The sequence below is a fragment of the Archocentrus centrarchus genome, chromosome 20 (assembly GCF_007364275.1).
Source record: "Archocentrus centrarchus isolate MPI-CPG fArcCen1 chromosome 20, fArcCen1, whole genome shotgun sequence".
Taxonomy (NCBI): Eukaryota; Metazoa; Chordata; class Actinopteri; order Cichliformes; family Cichlidae; genus Archocentrus; species Archocentrus centrarchus.
Genome location: NC_044365.1, coordinates 13,372,314 through 13,392,051, shown reverse-complemented (window position 1 = coordinate 13,392,051; position 19,738 = coordinate 13,372,314). Strand labels below are relative to the sequence as shown.

Below are 19,738 nucleotides of genomic sequence, written 5' to 3'. Positions count from 1 at the left end.
CACACAGCCTGCAGCAAAAACCAAAGAGATGCGAAATTTACGCTCGTGACTAGGGTGACCAGATGTCCCTTGGCACCATCCCACATTTTAATAGCTCTGCAGGACAGGCAGGCTTTTACACAGTGCATATGAAGGGAAGGCTATTTATTGCAGTCAGAAGTAGAGAGTTACCCCATCAAATGCCACACCCATCAGGGAAAGTTACAAGTTACCAAAAAGGTAAGCTTCTCAGATTTTGGTGAAAATGATGGAAACTACAACGCAGAAGTCTCTAAAGTCTCTCAGCCTCCTCTCTCGATTTTTTTTTATCTGCTGCGCTGCTCCAGGGCAGAGGCAGAAGAGTTTCATTATTTTATCAGTACAGTAACAGCTCCCTCATCAGGTCTGCTTGTATGGAGCCACAAATCTGCACTGCTCTCAGCAGAATCCTTGTTATTCCTGAACCAATCCCACCCACTCCCATTAGCACTTTTTTTTCTTTTTTTTTGTCTTTCCTGCATGAAATATGCTGGTAGCGATGGGTGAAGTTGAACTGGATTAAGCTGTGGATATTTTTATTTCCTGCTCCTCTGCAGACTTCATGACTTTAATGCTTTGCCTTGTGCGACAGTGAATAAAGACTACACAGCAAGGTACTTGGTGTTTTTAACAAAACTTCTTTAATCCATTTGTGTAAGCTAGGCTTACCTTACAAAATCTTTTATATATATGTCTTATAAGTCATTCATGTCAGTGTCAAATAGTGTTTACTTGGGGGAACAGAACCGTCCCACAAAGAGAATATTCTTAGTGGTGTTATGCCTGATGAAGAAAAGGAAGGGGTGGTCAGCAATGAACTCAACAGGAATCGTTATAGAGGTTACCCCTATGGCAATCCCAGTGGCAGCAGCAGCCTCAGTTCCTTCTTCATTTACATCCACAAAAGCCTTGTGGACAACTTTGGACACAAACAGATCATTTGCTGGAGACATTCCTATTAGATGAAGAAAAAGAGAAATCAGTCATCTTGTTTGTTTTAACACAGATGATGCTTTACTGTTTGTGTGCTCAGTTGCACTGGGCTCTTAACATAACCGTGCATGTGATTCTGTCTCATTGGTGCGATATGTCTCACCAGAGAAGTTACTCTTGCTGCTATCAAATGCGTCCTCCATTCCCATGCTTGTCAGGAGCTTTTTCAAGTCGTATTTCTCCTCCATCTTGAATCGAGGGAGCTGCACTTCAACTTCAGTTTGCCTCATCTTATCTGGATGCGTCCAGTCCACGAAGTTCTGATAGGTCAGCAGCTTCTGCAGCTGTGTGGACACAGTGTCACTAGCCTGTCTGCTTATAATGGACATTTACTGTATTTTTAAGTGCATCTTACTTTTTGCAGGCCTGTTGTATCGTCCTCGATGTCATCAGGCAGGAATATGAGCATGCTGAGGTCGTTTCCTTTATAGGGCATCTCTAGAATCTGTCCAAAAACATGTGTTTTCATTTTGCACTATATTAAAATGATATTTCTTCCTAATCCAGAACAAGTGGTTTTTGGTAAAAGAAAAATCATCTGAAAGTCTCGTTCCTCGGATCACGCTGGTGAAATACTGTTAACGTGTTTCATTGAAATCTGTTGGAAATAATGAATGTTACCTTGCAGCTGGCCTCAGGAATGGACGCAAACGCAAATTTACTTGTCTGGTGCATCATCTTCACTGGCTTAGTGACTTTCTAAAGACAAGAGGAGACAGAATAAATGCTTTCCTTGTTTAGTCAGACATTTTCTCAAAATCCACAATCCCTTTGATATTGTTTCATGATTTTAGTCTAACCAGCAGATAGTTTTGTATAACTGAGAGCGCCTCTACCCACTAAACTGCTTTCACAGAAGCAGCTCAGACCAGCCTACAGGTTATCAGAAATGTTGTGTTTACTAAGGAAAAAAGATGGAAACATTGTACCTTGTCCTCAAACCTAAATGAAGACTCCATCTATATTTCAGTTTTTCCGCCTTTGCTGGAAAGAGCTAGAAAGAGATCAAGCTAAAAGCATGACACCTCAGAGCTCCAGCCTTTACTTTCCCATCCAGCAAAATCAGCAGCTCTGCTGTATTGCTATAAACTTCAGGGTGACTGAGTGAAGTATAATTGCACCATCCCGTGCACCTTTCTTCATTGTTACCTTGTTCAATCGAAACTGCACATCAACAGTCCTCTCCTTCTCAAACTGCTTGTTCCATTTGCCTTTGAAGTAAATGGCGCTCACGAGAACCATCTTCGTCAGGCCATTCACTGCGTCCTGATCGAGCAAGTTCTTGATCTTCTCTGGTGAAGAGGAATTTATTAAAACCATGAGATTAACTTTATTTTATTGTAAAAAGAAAAATATTATGACCTCTGTAACAGGGAACTGAGTATTGATTTTAAACTGGGATCAAGAACTAGTTTGTCTGATTTCCAGCAGGTGGCACCATAGTGCTGTAACCCTCATGGAAAGTGTCCTATGAACACTGAATTGTTCATACTCTTACATGTCCTGCTACACTTAAGATAATATAAAGCTATAGTGTCAGCAGCAGCTAATTCCATACAGATCTGAAAAATAAAAACCTGTTAAAGACATGTAGTCAAAGTAGAAATATACCAACACCTGTCCTGATAGAGTATCACACTGTCACTGAATCTTATAAGAAGCTGGTCTGCTGTTTACAGCATCATACTGCTGTGATGGTTTTATTAATAGCAGGAAACTGGCTGGACTTGCATTACTTGCATTTAACTGAACAGTAATGTGATGCTGCTCGATGCTGAATAGACTTACAGTGGAGATCATTTTAAAGTGATCTAAGGCCACTGAAATGAAGATTGTTTTATCCATAGAAGCACACTGTGGAAGGCAGACTCTTATTTTTGCCTGATGTATACATTTTTATCCTTGTGACAAATCATTTATCATCCAAAGTAACTTTATCACTGATATCTTTTCTACAGGCAGCTGAAAGGTCAGAAGTGCTGCGTCATCCTCATAATTCCCAAAAAGGTGTCTTCCTTTTTAACAACCCTACAGCCTCAAAGTACACTTGCTGTTTTACCAGGTTACAAGAGATTATTATTATTACCCAGTCCTAACACTAATACTGGTTTCCGTTTATAGACAAACAGGCTTTACAGTTGCAGTTCTGCAGAAAAGAAGACGCGTTTCAGAAAAAATTTGATTTTTTTTTTTATGCTTATTATTGAATGCTTAATATATACAATTGGTGGACAGAGAAGGGTTTCTGTGAGGCTGATGACTGAGCCTCCATGCTGCCCGTAAAGGGAGCGAGAAGAGAAGTGAAGAGAGAAAGAAAGAGGAAAGGGAGAGGGATCAGAGAGGGAGAGAGAAGAAAGGAAAGGAGGAGTGAAGGTGGAGGTGGAGGGAGGATCACGGTGGAAACTACTGTCCTCCAGCCTGAGCAGAGCCACCAGCAGCTTCTTCCACACTTCTGTCACGTGAATGTTTCTTATGTCTGGTGATCCAGCGCCAGCCACCTCCTTTCTTCTTGTCTGCTTCTTCTTCCTGATCCACTTTTTCTTTAGCTTTCATGGCTTTTTTCTCGGCCTCTGCATCGCCTGACTTGGACCAGAAGAATTTGGAGCGTTTTTTCTTTTTCTTTTGTTGCTCCTCGAGCTCCCTGTTCTTCTCCTCCAAATTTGCCACTTCAAGCACAAATTTGACATTTTCCTCCTCAATGTTTTTACATTTCTCCCTGAATTTGTTGAACTCTTCAACCACTGCCTGGAATTTTTCTTCAAGCTTGCTGTATTTCTGCCTGTTTTCTTTGGTCTCCTCCTGCAGTGCTGCTTTTCTTCTCTCCAGTCCCTTATGCTCTGTTTCAAGTTGCCTATATTTTTCCTCCCATTCCATGTTTTTCTCCTGGATTTCTGCATGTTTGGCCTCCAGTTCTTGGTGCTTCCTCACCAGTTCCTCATAATCCTCCACTTCTTGCCTCTGCTTGATTTCTTGATTTCTTTTCTCCCCTTCTTGCTTCTGCTGGCGCTTCACAAAGTTCTGCTTTAGCATTTCATGCATTTCTTCCGCATCTTTCTTACTCACAAATTCCTTGTCCATCTTTGCTGGATTTCTTTTCTCCCATTCTTGCTTCTGCTGGCGCTTCACAAAATTTTGCTTTAGCATTTCATGCATTTTTTCCGCATATTTCTTAATCACAAATTCCTTGTCCATCTTTGCTGGACTTCTGCTTTGGACGAGAGCCTCTTTCAGTTTTGCTATGTCCCATGTCTCTTCCACATTCACGTTTTGTTCCTTCATACTTTTGCTTTCTTCTTCCAGCTTTTTGTTCCTTTCCTGAAGTTGCTTCATTTTTTTTGTGATTGAGTCAACTTCATTTAAGTGGACCAATTCTCTCCTTTCTGCTAGGAGCCCATAGATGCGTCCTTTCAGCTTGTGAGTGCTCTCTCGGAGGTTGCGGTTTTCCGTCCGGAGGCGGTCAATTTCATTAAGCGGAGGACGCTGTTCTCGTGTGCTCCACTGAGGAGGAGCCTCACCATTTCTTGGAAAGCTGGTTCCTCTGGACATGGCAGCAATCTGAGGCTCTGTCTTGTCGAAAATGTAATCGCAAACCAATGTTACGGCGTTATTGCAGTCAACTGTTTTTATTTTGTTAGGCACAAACCCCGGAAGTAGGACCTGTCAGAAATCGTTTTGCTGAATACACTTTCAAACTGGAAACTCACGCTGAGTGTCTGTGTTTACTGAATGCTGCGTCCTAACGACCGAGTTTAGTGAAAACGTGTCAGATACAAAGTTACTACTACAGCTCCAACCTTAACTGCCTTTGATAGGGCGCCACAGAACGTTCGAATCTTTTTTTACACAAAGTAGTTTAAATGGTGCGTTCCATTGCTACCACTTGACATTAATGATTAAAATGTATTCATTCACAGTATTTGCATGGCGGAAGTACCAATAACGTTTCAGTAGATCAGTGTCTATTGCTGTGTCTTAATTTAATTTAATTTTTTTTTTAAATGACTGAAAATAAATATGCGTTTTCAAATTCCTAAAAGCTGCAGATGTTATATCTACATGTCAGGATCTGGTTATTGTAGACAGGATTACAGTAACAGTGTCACAACATTGGTAACAGAAAAACATTAGAAATACATAGGCTGGTCTGATGCCTGCACCCTAACATACGTGGAATATTTAACATTTATAATGATCAGAGAAAGTTACGTTATTTTTGGTGCCTCTCACTTTCCCAGAATATCATCGTGAACGTATGAATGAGACGCATTAACTTAAAGAACTTTGTAGAAAGGCGCTTTTTTGTTTTTTTTTAATTTTATTTTATTTTGATCTCCATTAGCTGTAACAATTACAGCTACTCTTCCTGGAGTCAGTCAAACATAGTGCTCCTAAAACAATGTCTTTACAAGCCGTCACCATACCACCAACACAGTGACATAATTTTACCAAAAAAATAAAATAAAATAAAATAAATAAATAAATGAAGTTCGGTCCATTTACTTGTGTTAGTTTACAGCGCAGATCTGGCGGACGCGCTGACGTCCCGCTCAATACGGAGTAAAATCCTCGATCCACTGGATTAAAATAGAGGATGCTCGTTGCCACGGTGAATCCTTCTATCGGAGCTCCATTGATGATGGCTTTCTTTCCTTATATCGCGCACGCGCATACTCAGAGTTGATTGAACTGACTTTAATCAGCGATTCTGGAACGGGAAACTCAGTTATCGATTTCAGAGTTGATAATCTCAGAGTTTATTTTCAACTCAGAATTTGCTGAACATGCTTCCTGGAATAGGGCCCAGATGTGTTGTGTTCAGTCGCACGCAGCATGCTTATTCAGGCTGCGTCATCCTCATATTTCCCAAAAGGGTGTCTTCCTTTTTAAGTTAGATGGATACAGATAAAACTAGTTTGCAATCAGCGACATCAATGTGAACCAGATGTCTGGGACAATGTAAGAAAAAGGGCAGCCTAACTATAGGTACTGTCTCCTAGAAATTATGTGTACATATTTATAAATGATTTCCCAAAATACATTATGGCAACATTATGTTCAGGGGTTTACTGAAGAATGAAGTGCTGAAGTTAAGGTTTTATGAAGAGGGCTTGGATTCAGTTGCTGATCTCATGAGTCCATTAGCTTACCTTTTGTCTGCTTCTCCACCCAGCTGTTAATGTGGACCCTGGCCTTCTCTGGATTGCCTTTAAAGTCCACAGACTCGAGCTCAGCCTTGTAGTACTTTTTGGTGTTATTTAAAAATTCCTGTAATTGTAAAACTAAGTCACTTTAAACAGAATCAAAAGCTAGAGAAGCTACATTTCAATCAAGTTAAGCTCAGTATGTCATTGTGTTATCATATTTCCAGTACTTTGGATACAGCTGAAGTTTGAACTAACCAATCAAGCACAAGATTTTAGCGAAAAGCTCAACTGCCAATTAAATTAACCAGCAAGGAAAAATACACAGTTTGTGAGTAGGGAAGCTTTGACTAAATAAGGAGGTGACAGCTTCTCCAAGAAGGTCTATTAGTTTGTTTAAGTGCAACTTTGTATGGTTTATATTGGCATGTATGTGATATACATTTGGTGTTTTAATTAAAAAAAAAGATTTCTTAATTAAATTGGTGTTAATGTACTAAATTTTGTAAGTCATGATCCAGCCAGCAGGGAGTAACAGTGTGGGCTTAAGAAATATTTGGGAGATATTTATCTACATACCTAATAACAGGGCTGCAGTGACTCACTGCAGCAATTAATCAGTTAAGTCTGGTTAACAACAAGTTTCCTCACACACACCTTGACAAACTCATAGGACTGTTCCCCGTAAAGTCTGTTGGCAAGACTGAGGGAATACGGAGCATCAGCCTTATTCAGCTCAGTTAGTAGTTTGGCAAACGCGGCGTGAACATCATCCTCACCAGCCTCAGGCTTCAGACACTGTGAGCAGTCAGAGAAAACCTACATGTTACAAAGCCACATCGAGCAAAAGACAGATGAATAACAACTATGTATAATATTAATATACTGGCTTACAATTACCCATCATCTCAATATTCTATTTAATTTTAAGTAAAACATTTAGAACATGCAGCATGCGATGCTTTTGTTGATGGTGTAGACACTGAGTTTTCCACCTGTTGCATAAATCTGCTTTTTTTCTGCAAATTCATTTGCAGCCAGGTGTTGGAAATTAATAAGCAAAGTGGTGGGAAATTAGATGTGAGATACTTTGGAGCAAAAAACCTTTCCCTGCCCTGCCGTTAGTCATCCATACTGGTAGGCTTTGTTACCACCTTGCGCAGATAGCTTGGCAGTCTGGTTTGCTGCTGTGTCTGCGTCTGCATTTGCGTCCGCGTCTGCATCGGCGTCTGGATCGGCGTCACCATCGATGACTGCATCTCTTGCTGTGTTTCTTTTGGCTTTGGTTCTCCTACCTCAGAGAAGCCGAGGACCTGTGAGAGAGGAGTTTTTCTTTCAGTTAAACAAAGGGATCACAGCTGGTGTTTTCATGGTTTGCTTGTGTGATTGTGTTACTAGTGTTTAGCTGGACAGGAATTTGTTTAAACAGATACCTTGTGGTGACCTGCCTCTCTTTTGGAAATATACATAACAAAAACGTATTAAATTTTAGGTTAAATTTGGAGGGGCATTGGCATAATATGTTGTACAAAAGCACTGCAGATCTGCTGTCTGGTAACTAGTGAACTGACAATTCTCAGCAGCCTGGGAGGCATGCATGTACACGCTCTTCTTGCAGCGGAAGACTCTGAGGCAGATCCATAAGTATTTGGACATTGACAGTTAATTTTGCCTCTGTGCACCACCACAGTGCAGTCTTTCAGCTTTAATTCTGGTGACTGAATTGGCCATTGAGGAAATGTTTAATTTCTTTCCCTGAGAAACTCTTGGGTTTCTTTTGCAGGATGCTGTGAAGCGCTGTCCAAACTATTCTGCAGTAATTAGCTGACTAAAGTAGCCCCCATATATATATATATATATATATATATATATATATATATATATATATATATATATATATATATATATATATATATATTACAGTTTACATATACATATCTTTATATTTTAATTCAGTATCTGTAACAAAGCAATTTCCCCTCTAATTATAATTCAACACATGGTTATGAATGTGAGCCAAACCAGCCTTTATAAACAAATCATAATGACTCCAAATGCAGTTGATGGAATTCTGTAATTCACATTCCTGTATTACCATCTGCAGTTTCTTGGCTTGCACAGAACAATGTTGTAACAATTTATTAGTATCCAGTTCACTGCTGCAGTAAAATAGCACCACCATGCAGTGCAAGTAGACCTTTACAAGTAAAACATCATCCATCCTTCCATTCAATTCTGGAGCCTATAAGCCTATAATGGCCTATAAACTATTAAAGAGGAATATATGGGTTTAAAATATATTTTCTGTATGTGGAATACTATATTAAACTATTACAAGTTTAATTTAGTTCACCCATAACATTGAGCCATATAATCAATATAAATACATGTTTTATTTGTTTATCAAATGTTAATAATGCAAAGTCTAAATCTGACAAGTGGGGTGGAACTATAGAGAACACTTACTGTGGTAAAAACTACAATATTGGTCTTTAAAATGGGAAGTAAAGTACTGTAGAGTACAAGACGGAGACCAAATGCAGTCATAAAGCGGTCTCGAGACCAAGACCCATCTCGAGTACTACAACACTATTAAAATGTGAAGTAAATTAGAGTAGGGTAAAGAAAACTGTCACTTTCCATCTCTTAAATTTACCAGTTTAAGACGGGAACATTTCACTCCTTTCTGGCTTTGCTGCTTTAATATTTTTTTTTCAAGAAAAGTTTATAAAAGTTTAAGACCCTATTATAGTTTAACTTAGGTCATTCTTGATAACTGTCCAGATCAACTTGTATTTAACTCAAGAATACTTGAGTGTCATTAAATTAAATAAGAGAAAAACCTTTCTGTTCTTGTACGTCTAATTCCAGCAGCTAATCGGAGGCTTGTCCAGACTGAGATTCAAACCCATAATCTCCTGTTTTATGCCATCTTTCACAGTGCAGTGGAATTATTCCTTCTCCTGGATCTCAGCCAACAGAAGCACTCCCTACTACTTTCGTGGACACCGGGAAACCAAGTGAGTAATGATTGCCTACACAGACACTTTCTCCTGTCACACCACACTCTGCCTGTTAGGTTAGAATTTTCCATCGGAAACTGTGCCCAAACCTTCCTGTCATCTCTAATACAAATTTATTAAAATATTGAGATCTATTATATGCCATTTAATATAAATTAATCTGCTTTTAATCTCCTTGAAATTTTTCATACATCATCAAGAATTTCAGTGTACTGTGCACTCAGTAACCTGGACACCTGAAACAACACCCTCTTCTTTTCATCCAGTACTTAAACAAAATTCCAGCACAATGATGAACCAGATTTACAGATTTCCCATTATATTTGAAAGCATGCCTGTACAGACACTGTGGTCCAAATGGGTGTGTCAGCATGAGAATAGATTTCACAACATGTGCATACGCTACCTCTGACATCTGTGTGGCCGTGTTGCCCTGTGCCCCCAGCATCACCATAGCCAGGGCTGAAGAGATGCTGATCGGGGAGAAGAAGATATTTGCAGTGTTGTCCTCCTCACTCAGCTTATTCTGCATAGCCAGACAGAAGGTGGTGCAAGCCTTGGATAAAGGGACTGATGATGCCATTGTGTCTGAAAAAGAAAAGAAAGATGATTAAACTGAAATTACTTGAAAGTTAAAGCTGGCAGAAATGTATTTCTTCCATCCCAAATGTAGGTGCAGATATGGAAGATCAGAAGATAAGAGTGATTCTGATAAGCAGCTAAATACAGATTTTTTCACACTCAAGTAAAATCACACTAGAAAAATACAGTATTTTACAGACATACTGCATGCCCTTGTAAAATTTTACCAGAATATGTAAGCACTCAAATTTCCACTGCTAGTTTTTACTTTTCCAACATGCCAGTGTTCCCCTTTCCTGCAATATCTACAGCCACGGTCAAAGGATTTGTAAGTGGCACAAATTTTGTTGCTCATACACTTTATCACTTCAGCTCCTTATTTAGATTATTTTGTACATGTATTTATGATCCATCCATCCATCCATCCATCCATCCATTCACTTCTGCTTATCCTGTTCAGGTTTGCGGGGGGGCTGGAGCCTATCCCAGCTGACACAGGGCGAGAGGCAGGTCGCCAGCCTGTCGCAGGGCCAACACAGAGAGACAGACAACATCCACACATTCACGTTCATACCTATGGGCAATTTAGAGTTTCCAATTAACCTAACCCCAGAAGTGCATGTCTTTGGACTGTGGGAGGAAACCGGAGTACCCGGAGAAAAACCACACAGACACGGGGAGAACATGCAAACTCCACACAGAGAGGGAGGGATTCCACCTGGGCCAAGGTGGAATCGAACCCAGGCCTTCCTAGGCCAAATCCTGACTGATGGTGATCTCGCCTTGTCAGCGCTCCAAGTTAATCACAGTTTGTGAGCCTCTGCTTGTCCACTCTTTTTAAAGATTGACCTACTAAAAATGTCCCCAAAGACCAACAATCCAGGAGCAATTTTGTGGCACAAAAGGCAAAGTGATAACTAAGTGATCTGGAGATCATCAAATTAACTGTTTTAGGAAACTCTCTTAATCCAATTTAGAATCTATGGTCAATCCTTAGAAAGAGGGAACTTGGAGCACTGATAAGGTGTGAGTGGATCACCATCAGTCAGGATCTGTCCCAGACACTGATGCCAAGGGGAATTTCAGAAGGTAGGAAGAAGAAGGGTCAACACTGAAACTGGCCAATAAAAGCCTTAGAAATAATACTCATGATTGTTCTTCATTATATTGGAAACATGTAAAGAATAATCTAAATAAAAACTGAAGTGGCAAAATGTATAAAATGCAAAATTTGTGCCACTGCCAAAGCATCTGGCCATGACTGTAGACAAATATCCATTTTCACTCTGATCTAATTACTTACCTTTGAGTCTCTGTCGATCCTGATAATCTGCATCGAAGGATATCAATGAAGAACTTAGTCGCACAACGTCTGACTGTTACCTTTCTCTGTTATCTTTCTTGTCATCAAGCTACAGTAATATTGAGCCATGTCCAATATTTATTGGCAGAAACTCTTTCAGTTAAATGACACGGTGTTTAAGTCAGCTCTGACACACCCAGGCTCAAGTGGGTAACTTCAGCTTGAGAAATAATGAAGAGTTCACACCCATTAGTGAAACATGTCTACTGCCAATGGGTGTGCCAGTGGGTGTGTTTTGGACGAGTTTCCTAACAATCTCACTTTACACTGAACAGAATAGGGATAGATAGATGAATAAAAGAATGCTAAGAAGAAGACAAAGTGCAAGTGCAGTGTCATAGTTGATTTAATAATCTCCAGAAACATACAGTCTGCATACAAATTGTTCTTTGTTTATTAAAGTCTGGGATGGTGATGTGTGTTTGTTATGCTGTGCAAATTAAGCTATTAGCCATCAGCTGCAAAGATATGTGGGCCTTTTTTCCCACATACTGCTGAGACAAAATTAAAAACCAAAAGCTGACATCTGGAGAAACTCATAGGACAACAGTTCCAAGAGATAATTAATAAAGATGTTGAAGAGGTTCTCTTTTAAACTGATCATAAAGTATTTGATCAAAAAAACTGGAAGGGCTCCAAAAGATGTTATTTGAAAGTAGTCTGCTGTATGTTTGCACTCAAAATATTTGGATTGTCTGTGAGCCCTCAATTTATTATTTTTCTAAATCTACCACATGATGACAAAGACGACAAAGTGCAAAATTTCTTTTGCAGTTAGTCACCACAATACTCAGTCAGTAAATTAGGGAACTCCTTAACCATCACCAACCACACCAATTACTTTGTACTTTGTGAAACAAAAATAGCAGTTATCTCTAAATTGGTTTAGAATTTGCTGTACGATTAGTCAAAGTGGACTTCTCAAAGTTAGGAGGCTTATCTAATTGTGTGCCAACTAATCTGGCAAGTTCAATGACATTCAGAAACCAGCTGTGAAGTCATTCAGCTTGTTCCAAGAATCACATCAGCTACTTCTATGAGACCGCTGTTACCTTCATCTTCCACGTCCTCTCTAGCTCTTCTCTCAGCCCTTTGTATTTCTTGATGTGACTGCTGATAGAAGTATCAGGATAAATTGTGAAGTGTACGATGCTCTGCTCAGATTCAGCCAAATGCTGCAAAACTTATTAGATGAAGCTTCACAGTGCAAATGGATAATGACCCAAAGCAAACTGCAAATGCGCCCTGTTTCACACTCTGGCTCAAAGAGATGGTGTCCAGTCTCCAAATGGAAAAACTGCAGATGGATGACTGCAATATACCAGAGAGATCTGACAAAACTTGGAGACTCTTTTTGACACAATGTGGCATAACCAGTGGTACGTAAGGCAGGTAGCAGGTTTCTCTGCTGAAGTTTGGTTTTTTTTAAGGAGAGCTATTTATTATGTAATTGTACTTAGATGGCAGCTTCTGGTTTCTTTGTGTTTGTTTTGTTTGTTTGTTTGTTTGTTTTGCTGGGTTTTTTCCCCAGCAGTTGTTGTCAAGTTATGTTTTTGTAAAGTTAATATTTGCAAATAAAGAAAAAAAAAGGAAAGAAAGAAAGAAAAGAAATGCGAACTTCTTCAATGGTCAAGTCAGACATCTGTTCTCAGTCCAACAGAGCATGATTTTCAGTTAGTGAAGATAAAACTGAATGCAGAGAGACCCACAAATAAGCAGCAAATCAAGATGACTGCAGTAAAGGCCCAGTGGAGCAACTCAAGGGAGGAAACACAACATTTGGTGATGTCCATCGGTTCTAAACTTCAGGCAGACATTGGCTGAAAATGTTTGTTTTATCCAGCTATTAAAAGACTTTATATGTAAATTTATGTTAGTTTGTCCCATTGCTTTTGAACCTCTGAAAATCAGGAACTGTGTATAAAAATGGCTTTAATTCTTAAACAGTTGATGCTATATTTTTATAAAATCCCTTGAATTAAAGCTGAAGGCCTGCAGTTTTGTCACATAGTGATTGTTTGAATTACAATCCAATATGGTGGTGTACAGAGGCAAAACTAAAAAAAAATTGTGTCTTTGTTCCAATAATTATGGAGGGCACTGTATATGTCTCGCTTATAGTCTGAAGCGGGCTTAGGTAGCATAAGAGGGCCTAGCTAAAATAGAACTGAATGGAATGCCTTTTTTTGTCATTATACAGGATGTCCAATGAGATTGGAGTAGGGACCCTTACTAGATGCATGCACTGCCGTATAACATTTTTTTTTGTTTGTTTGCTTTCGGGTTTTTGTTTTGTTGTTGTTTTATTTATTTATTTATTGCTGAATTACATTTCGTATAATATAAAGGATGTTATGGCGCCCTCTCGTGCTTTCTTCAGACATGGCAGCGGGTAAACAGCAACAGGGCAATCACAAATTGGGCTCTATGTCTGTACTAAACACATTTCCGGACAGAGAAGGATATCTGGACTCCTGCGGTAAGCCAGAGACCCTTTCACTGAGCGTCATCTTAGCTTTGTCCACACACGCTCTCCGTCTTAGCTCGCTAGCTAACGTGGATGTAATGTGATAGCATTATCCCCAGTTCTTCCAGTGGGATGGGGGCGCACCAGACACAATTTAAAACTGCTTGTAAAATAATGGCTTATTACTGGATGAATGCGACAAGTGAAAAAGATAAATAAAAGATATCCGATAAAGTATTGGAATTAACTATCGGCCTACACAGACATATTTAATCGGGCATGGTACTGTTATTGTAAGCAGCTGTTATTTCAGTAAAATTTGAGTTAGCTTACTCTGTATTGTAGTGAACTACAACTACAGGGTTTCTGCGGGGTAGTAAAAGGTAGTGAATTAAATGAGCTCAAATTAAGGCTATTAAAAGGTAGTAAAAGGTAACAAACAGAATTTGACTTGGTAGTAAATTTTTCATCACCCCTTCAACATATTTTGACTTTTCCATTGATGCAGACTCTTTGTTTTAAGTTCATTTAACTATAAAATCTGTATAGAAATATAACTACTCATCAGGACCTGAGCTGATGTTGATAGACTCAATTGGGTCCACTGTCTGTTCTGCTGTGCGCATGCGCGGAGTCATTTTCCGCCTCGTCATGGGAAAATGCTATGGCAAGCCATTAAGGTCATAATTTATTAAACGCGTTAGAATAGTGGCGAATTATGATCTTAATGGCTTGCCATACTCTGGAGTCCACGGACGCGCTGGCGCGTCAAAATGACATCGCCAATTTGAGATGACATAGCATCGGGATGCTGCTGCCATGAATCCAAAGTGCAGACTTCAAACTACACACCAGTTTTTAAATTACGTTGATAGACCAAGTAAAACCAGAGTTATGCCCAATAATTTATGCCATGCGTTTTCCTGTATATTGTCCTCATCTTCGATGCGCAGTTTTGTACTGAAACAAACGGCAAAAACTGTGAGTTTCGCTAACAGGAACTGCTTCCTAATAAAAACAAAACAATTCCCGACAACCCCTTTCCTATTGGTGGAAAAATGCACCATATCAACCGATCAGAAAATGATGCGGTAACACGATGCATTTGGGTGCATTTGGCTGCTGGGGAGCAAGTGAAAAAGTGGTAAAAGACACAACATTACTGGCAAGTTTTGCCTGTGATGGGCCCCTCAGTCTTGTGGAGGAACAGAAACTGTTTTTTGAGGTGGCATAAATAATTTGTATAGCATCTTAATCTGAGACCTGATTGCTCTGCAAATAGTTAGTACAGGAAAATGCCTGAGGCCTTTCCTGCATTTTATTGTGAATAGTTGTTTATTTATTATTTACTATATTTTTAGACAAGTTCTGAAAATTTACAACTTATATTTGCATTTTAATTGTAAAAATAATTCATTAAGCATGTTTGTGATTTTTACAGTAAAAAAAAAATCTAACTTTTTTCTACTTGGATTTTATGTTTTTATGTGATTATAAGTCCAATGTGTTAATACAGTATGTGAAAATGAAAGAATAACTACAGTCACACACAAAAAATGATACTAAACAAGGCAAGGTAAACAGTGTCATGATCGGGGCGGGCCATGTGGTTGGGAGTGTTTTCAGTCTTCCAGGTGGTCCGTTGGGGCAGGCAGCTGTTTCCTGTTGCTCATCAAGGTTGGGAGTATTTAGGAGGGGCTGAGACGCTGACTCGCCGCCAGATTGTTTCTCTGCTCTTTGTGGTAGTAACCAGACTACTCAAAGTAAAACTAGTTAAGGTTCATTCTCTAGATATTCATATTTGTACTTACCAGCTTTGCCTTCCTCCTGTTTAGTAATCCTCCCTGGTGTACCAGCCTTCGTTTCCCTGCTCTGGATTCCTTTCTACCTTACCTGTGAGCAGTGATTCCAGCCACCACCACTCCAGAATCCATCCACTCGGCCCTGCTCCCCTGCCTTCATCTGCTTCTGCCTGCCTGCCCCTCGGACCACCTCGCCCCGACTCACTCGCCAGCCTCATCCCCAACCAGACCGTAAAACCTGAGTTCAGAATAAACCACCTTACCTTCCCCCCGACCATCACCTTTTTTAGTTAATTTCCTGCCTGACCCTGTTCGTTTTTCTTTTCAGATTCTCCCCTGCTCTTTCCACTCTCCCCTGTTTTCCCTGTTTGCAGTTATTTTTGAAATAAAGACTCTGTTTTCTGTGAACTGTTGCCTCTGCATCTGGGTCCGTTTTCCGTCGGCCACCATGACAAACAGTTTCTAAGGTCAACTATAAAGCTAAAAACAAAAGCAGTCAAAAATGGCCAAATATACCCTGGACCCCAGTGGGTTAAGCCAGGTCATGGGGAATGATCGAGAGGTGTTTTGTAAAGTGTGCAGAAAAAATATAAATTTGACCTGGACGTGTGACGGCGATCAAATCACACCGAGTATCCACCATTCACCAGCAGCAGATTTGCGCGTGGGGAGCAGATCCCTATTTTGTTTTCTGGTGCTACACAAAGCACTGCAACTGCAACCTCATCAGCTACGAGCACAAGTATTGCTGTCACACCTCAGCAGCAAACCAGTATTCCAATATTCTACTGGAAATATTCTACTGGAAAATAAATCATCGGCTTGTGAAACTTGAATTTCATTGCATTTGTTTATATTCTTAAAAAAACAAATTTCCCGAGTCTTCTTGAAATGTGTTTGAAATATTAATGTATATGAGGTCTTAGACAAAGTCACAGTTACACCTTCAAGTAAGTGGGATAAAGTTGTCTTCGGTGAGAGATGGGCTATCAACTTACATGGGTTTGTGCTGTTAATCTACCGCCGCCCAAAAAAGGCTCCTGCTCGATTTCGTGCTGGTAGTAGAAATATTGTAGAGGTAGTAAAAATAGGTAGTAAAAGGTAGTAAATTGAACTCTAGGATTCCTGTATAAACCCTGTGTCAGCTCTGCCCCTGTGTTTTACCGGAATAGCAGCAAGAGGTGGTCAGTCAGTGAGTGCCATAAATGACCTCTGCCATCGTGTTTACCTCTTACAGCTGTGTGTTTTTAGTTTGCCTTATAATCGCTATATTTTCACAGTGTATATTCCCATTAAACAGATGTCACTACTATTCTCTGAGGGTTGACATTTGTAGTCCTATGGAGTGGATTGAGCGGTTTCTCAGAGCAGCTCTGAATTATGTGCACACTTTGGACAGGTAGCTGCTGGTTTCTCTTGCTTTGCTCTTCCATCTAAACCAGAATGCAGGTTCTTCCTCTTATAGCTTGTAGTTGACATTAGAGTCACATCTTTACAGGCTTTTACCATAATGAATTTTACACATGATATACAAAGTCATAAATTATAAATGCCATGTGGCTGAAGAGGGTCCAGCAGTATGCAGTGGATGTGATTCTTGATCCTGGTACAGCTCATCCTAATCTCATCCTGTCTGATGATGGAAAACAAGCACACTGTGGTGATGTTTGGAAGAATCATCCAGACAGCCCAAAGAGAGGGGGTGTCTGACTCTTCTGAAGCTCACAATCATCTCCTTTGTTTTTGTCACATTGATGCACCAACCCACCAGGTGTTCCCACCTCCTGCTGGACTCATCGTTGTTAGCGTTGCATCTGACCACTGCTGTGTCATCTGCAGACTTTACAATATGACACCCAGGGTGTTTTGCTGGGTAGTCATATGTATACAGGATGATGGGAGAGGAGGAGACGTCATGGATCCTCACAGATTGTGGCCTGTTCGTCAGGACTGTGGAGCTGAGAAATGGAAATGAGAACAAAGTTCTTGCTTTCCTTCCAGTCCGTCTCTGTCTTCAGTCTGGTCCTGAGAAGGTGGGAGTGTCTGTGGATTATGAGGAGAGTCTGGTCCCCTTTTATGATTAGTAATGTTATTCCTAACAGTATTCAGGAAGTATTTGTATTTCGTTACTTCCCACCTCTGCATGTCATAGACAGTATTCACTGTTTCCATGTGCAGTTTTACCTTGTTGAGTCTAAACTCAGGATCATGAGTTTCAATCCTCAGGAATGGTTCATTCCAGGTGCCTTTGAAGTAGATGGCATTGACCAGCACCAGCCGGGTCAGTTCACTCAGCACAGTTTCTCCAACCATATCTTTGAGTTTACCTGGTGACCACATTAAAACCACATGGGAACTATGAGACGTTTTCATCCACAAATCTATGAAAACATGATGGACTCACACACTCTTTCAGCCTTTGTAGGAACATGGTGGGATTTAAAACCGATGTTTTAACAGTGTCAGAGTATATTGTGTGATCATTAGTAAAGCCTGAAGAAATTATTCCTCAGCAGAGTATATGGAAACGTTCTATGGTGGTAAACCCACGTTGACCAATAGTCTGTATATATTACAAGATAGAAGCAGGGATACAAAAGTTGTTTTTTATTCCTTTTCCTGGTCACACGGTGTGACCAGGAAAAGTAATAAAAAAAGCCTTTCACCACTTATCCAAAAGGCTTCTTCAGTTCTCAAACCAAAAGGTGGAGACACCCAGGTATTTGAACCCCAGTGGGTGTAGTCCCCTGGAGGTGGTTGTGACCCACTATTGTTCATGTGCATAATCAAATGATCACTGAAGAAGCTCCAGGCTACTATGAGCTGAATGACCGTGAACCTACAAAGACATACATCAGTGTGTGTACTCCACCTTGAATCTGTTTCTCCACCCAGTGGTTGATATTGATCCTGACTTCCTCAGACCTGGTTATGAAGTCCACAGGCTCCAGCTCTGCTTTGTAATGTTTCCTGATTTGTATGAAGAAGTCCTGAAACTACAGATGAAACACTGAATTCACTCCAGCAAAGTCAGCTAATGTCACTGATTCTTCTTTCAGGCTAACATAATAAACACAAATCACACTCACCCACTCTAACTGTGCAATACCCACATCTCTGTGCAATATTATATAATTCATACTGAACAATATCTGTCACTCCTATATTGTGTAATATCCAATATTCATTCACCAACTGCAATATTCACCATCTTCATTATTATATGTATACACTTATTTTATTGTTTTATATTCTATTCTACAAATACATCACAAGAACAACACACAACTCAGTACCAATCAATGCCACACTTTGAGATTCTGATCAATCATTCACATCTAATCAAGATAACATCTTTGCGTAGTGGATTTAAAAGCTCTTTGTTGGCAGAATTATAATTTTACACTCACTATTTTACTTGGTTGTATGTTAATCTGCTGCCTGCTTCCTCAAACACTCCAATCTGAACAAAAAGGATTACAAAAGCAAATGCACACACACACACACACACACACACACACACACACACACACACACACACATACACAGCTGAACCACTGTCTGCCTGTGCTTTGAGTGTGTTCATCTGTGTGTGCTAGTCTTGACTGCAACTGGTACTAGTTCATAAGTGTTGTACATAGATTTGGAAATAGTAACCTGTGATTGATAGCCACTGTAAATATTTAGCACTGCAGCAGGTATGTGGGAGGGAGAAGCCATATTTTGTTTCTATTCCAGTTTACTCATGTTTATGGGTAGGAGCCCAGGTAAGACACCTGTCTTTTGTTTTGTAGGTCAGATTAGGCACAATTAGCACTGTTTTGTTTGTTGTTTTGGCACTGCTCACCTCTGAGGCAAATAAACTGCTGCATAATACATACCACAATAGTATTGCTGGCTTTTCTTGGGTGTGGTTGGAGTGGGGGAGCAGCGCTCCATGTTATGCCCTGTTTTCCCCTCGACCTTGAGAGGTAACATTGAATATTAGTAATTTTGGGGGATTCATTGTTTTAAACTAGTGCAATGTTCAGATATGCACTTTCAGTGCTTTTATGTATACCTAAGCACTTTTATCTAAAACACACTTGGGGTGCAGGAGTCAGGGGTCAATCCACTGACCTTCTAATTGGTCTCTGCATGTCTTTTCTCACCAATCTTTCTTTTTTGCATCTATAAGAGCTTTTACACAGGTCTGCCATACTGAAAATGCACGTATAATGTGCCAGATTCATGTCTTAATTTAAATACCAAATACTGGCTTTAATAAGTACCTGCAGCATCACACAGCCTGCAGCAAAAACCAAAGAGATGCGAAATTTACGCTCGTGACTAGGGTGACCAGATGTCCC

At 40.0% G+C, this 19,738-nt stretch overlaps 1 protein-coding gene across 1 annotated transcript; it reads right to left on the bottom strand.

Annotated features, from left to right (window-relative positions):
* Nucleotides 1-663: 663 nt before the first annotated feature.
* LOC115799265 (leukocyte elastase inhibitor-like) lies at nucleotides 664-11,163 on the bottom strand. The gene is made up of 10 exons (XM_030756329.1): nucleotides 11,061-11,163; nucleotides 9,582-9,763; nucleotides 7,307-7,465; nucleotides 6,810-6,950; nucleotides 6,159-6,276; nucleotides 2,161-2,303; nucleotides 1,633-1,710; nucleotides 1,367-1,456; nucleotides 1,115-1,295; nucleotides 664-973 (listed from the first exon to the last, which is right to left on the bottom strand). The coding sequence occupies exons 2-10, from the start codon at nucleotides 9,756-9,758 to the stop codon at nucleotides 747-749; spliced, it is 1,314 nt and encodes a 437-aa protein (XP_030612189.1). The 5' UTR covers nucleotides 9,759-9,763; nucleotides 11,061-11,163; the 3' UTR covers nucleotides 664-746.
* Between the last annotated feature and the right edge of the window lie 8,575 nt (nucleotides 11,164-19,738).